Source organism: Seriola lalandi, unplaced genomic scaffold (genome assembly GCF_002814215.2).
Source record: "Seriola lalandi dorsalis isolate HSWRI2012SDOR001 ecotype SW California unplaced genomic scaffold, Sedor1 jcf7180001973270, whole genome shotgun sequence".
Classification (NCBI taxonomy): domain Eukaryota; kingdom Metazoa; phylum Chordata; class Actinopteri; order Carangiformes; family Carangidae; genus Seriola; species Seriola lalandi.
In genome coordinates this window covers 1-2,909 of record NW_019443936.1, presented here as the reverse complement: position 1 = coordinate 2,909, position 2,909 = coordinate 1, and the positions used below count along the sequence as shown (strand labels likewise).

Genomic DNA, 2,909 nt, shown 5'->3' with positions numbered 1-2,909 from the left:
CTATGGGGTTGTGATTACAGTATGTACTATATACTATCACATACAGTATCCAGTGGCTTCTTCATGAAGTGGTATTTAGATGTTTTCAGAGGTTGTATGCAGTTCAAACAGCTGAGGAATCACTTTAATGCGACACTTACTGAGGGCTTTTTGTTGCGAGTATCAGAGTACTTTTGCAGGAAAGGAACCAATGTTGAAGTGGGCTCAGTGGCTTCCTCAGGCTTGAGTGAAAGAAGTAGATAGACAACATGTTGATCTTATTCACCCATAAATGATATACCCTCTGGAGCCATATGTTTAAAGACACAGATGTAGATGGAACTGTATGTACACACGAGTTCAAAGTTTAACATATACTTACAGGGGATTTGTCGATGAATATCAAAAGTAAATGATTCACTGTGTCCTGAAATAAAAAAATAAATAAATAAAAAAAAATCATGCAGAACACTGTTGGTACTTTTGGTCCTGAAAAGGGCAAATGTCTACCATTTGCATGCTCATGATAAATAACATTAATTGACATGCTTTCTAAACACAAATCAAACTGAGCCCTTAGTGTGTCTACACTCACAGGATCAGCCAAGTAGTCCATTGAAGGAAGGAAGACAGAACCAGCCAAGACTTCTCTTATTAGGAGAGTAAGAGATCTGAGAGGAGTGAAGAGATAAGGCAGCAGGAAACAAGAAAGTGAAAGAGTAAAGAATGGACCTTATCTACATGTGTATAGTGTCAATACTGCCAGACTTTCTCTTTGGGGGAAAATAAAGTACGCTGATGCTGCGATGTTTTGAGACACACTTTGACAAATATATTGGGGCACTGCACACTGCACAGCTGTGAGTTACCTGCAGTCTGTAGCCTTGGGTGGCAGGATGTAGGGAAAAAGCATCTCAGTCAGCTTCCTGAGGTAGAGAAGCTCATCCCTGCGACCGCGAAGTGCTACATGAAGGTCAGGACCGTATTCCTCCAGGGCAGCTTGTTGGAGATACTCTGTGTTCTTTACTACAAAGGAGAGCAAAAAGAGTTCTTATGGTGAACACAAAGAAGACGAGTCAGTGGGTGATGCATGTCAGCAATACCTTTCTGCCTGGCTTTGCTTATTATTTCGATGTGCTTCATGGAAACTTTAAGAAGCTTTTGTGTGATGAGGGATGCCACATCCACCTGAGGGAGAAAAAAATTGTTAAAAATAATTCAGTCAATCAATATCCCAAGATCTTAACTTCACATGGTCTAATTTGTCACCTTCTGAGTTCGGCGGACTAACACGGCTGCAAAGAAACGCAAAGTCACTCTCAGCTCGTCAACAAACGCCTCATCATCCGTTACGTCTCTGAAAAAGAAACACTTAACAGTCACTTCACTATCTCTACATAACACATTATACTGCTTCAATTTATATTATGACAGAAAAAAATACAAACAATTAGCTTACCTATACCAAGGATACACAAAATTTTCCAGAACAAGTTCCAGAATCTTAGAAAAGAACAAGATTGGATTAAGAGATAAATTGGTGATTTAATTTAATATTGATTAAAAAAAAAAAGAGAAATATGTTAATGCATATATTACCTCTGAAAGGGAAGCATCAACCTTTGAGGGAACTTTCAAGTCAAGCCATGGCTGATAGTTTTCCAGTAATAGGGTCGGTCTATCAAAAAAAAACAATAACATCACAGTATTGGACACGGAGAAAAGCATCAGAATCCTGTATGACCACTAGAGGGAGGTGTAACATTTTCCATAACTTAATGATAAACAACAGTGTATTATTGAGCACACTGAATGTGTGTTAACAAACCAAACGCAAAAAAAGATTCAAGCAACGTTATATGGCCTAAATGCCTCACTTCACTTGAATGGCTCTTCTGCTAGTTTAGCTTATAATTTGCCTCCAAATTAATCACTTTATTTGATTTTTACCCTTTCTTTTACGAGCATAAGTAAACCTAGCATATTCAGTTGCATGGTAATGTACATGTCATGTAGTGCTTGAGTTTATCTTTTCAGCATAACTACAGATGACACAAATTATAAGGTCACAATACAACACAATACAGTCACTTTCTCAGCTTATAACACCGAAACAATATAACTCACCTGTGCCTTTTGCATTTGATTTTTCCACAAACAGCACAGCTGTGCCCCAGTGGAAACAGCTCCTGCTGGTACGACTGTAAAAGAAAGTTCACAAAGATAAACTCCAGCTGCAAAAGAGCATTGATCATAGACAATTTGTGTCATATAGACTAAATATCAATATATGTCAGCCAATAATCTTTGTTTAATTTATGCAATTTTCCAACAAAGTTCAGAGACACTGAGTATCCACATAATACCTTAATATGGCTAAACATGCTCATGTCAATGCTGTTTTTTTCTTCAAAATTCATTATAATCCTTATATGTGCTATGTAAAAGCACCAAAAGACACTCCAAAAAATGTTTCCAAATTGTTCTGATCAAGGCATAGAGTCCATTTTAATTTTGATAGTATCAGAGAATACCATTCAGTGATTCCTGATCCCTGACTTACCTTGGTCTTTGGTTTGATGGAGAGTAAGATGTTGGGCAGCAAAGACTCGGGCCCCAAAGAGCAGTAAAAAGTGACAACTCCAGCCAGGAAGGACCAAAACACCATTATAATCTGAATATATCTGTGAAGACAGAAGACATATACAGCGATTACCTGAGTCAAAACATCAAAGCACTATAGGAGAATAGTGTCGGGTTTTAATATATGAAGTAGCATAGATAAAGTGATATAACTACTGTGTACTTACCTGTTTAAAAGCACAGTGGATAGCAGCAGGACCAGCAGCAGAAAGCAGAAGACTGGATACTGTCGGCCCAGCTCTCTGAGCCGGTCCAGCTTTATCCTGCGTCTTATTTTCTGCAAATAA

The 2,909-nt window shown here is 38.1% G+C and overlaps 1 protein-coding gene across 1 annotated transcript; it reads right to left on the bottom strand.

Moving 5' to 3' along the window:
• Nucleotides 1–140: 140 nt before the first annotated feature.
• Nucleotides 141–2,901, bottom strand: LOC111651586 (sorting nexin-14-like; the record flags this gene model as incomplete). The annotated part of the gene is made up of 11 exons (XM_023401579.1): nt 2,790–2,901; nt 2,543–2,663; nt 2,107–2,180; nt 1,579–1,657; nt 1,439–1,482; nt 1,249–1,336; nt 1,083–1,167; nt 849–1,005; nt 575–650; nt 362–406; nt 141–221 (listed from the first exon to the last, which is right to left on the bottom strand). Coding segments are annotated over exons 2-11 (834 nt in total), but the record flags the coding sequence as incomplete, so codon positions are not given.
• Between the last annotated feature and the right edge of the window lie 8 nt (nt 2,902–2,909).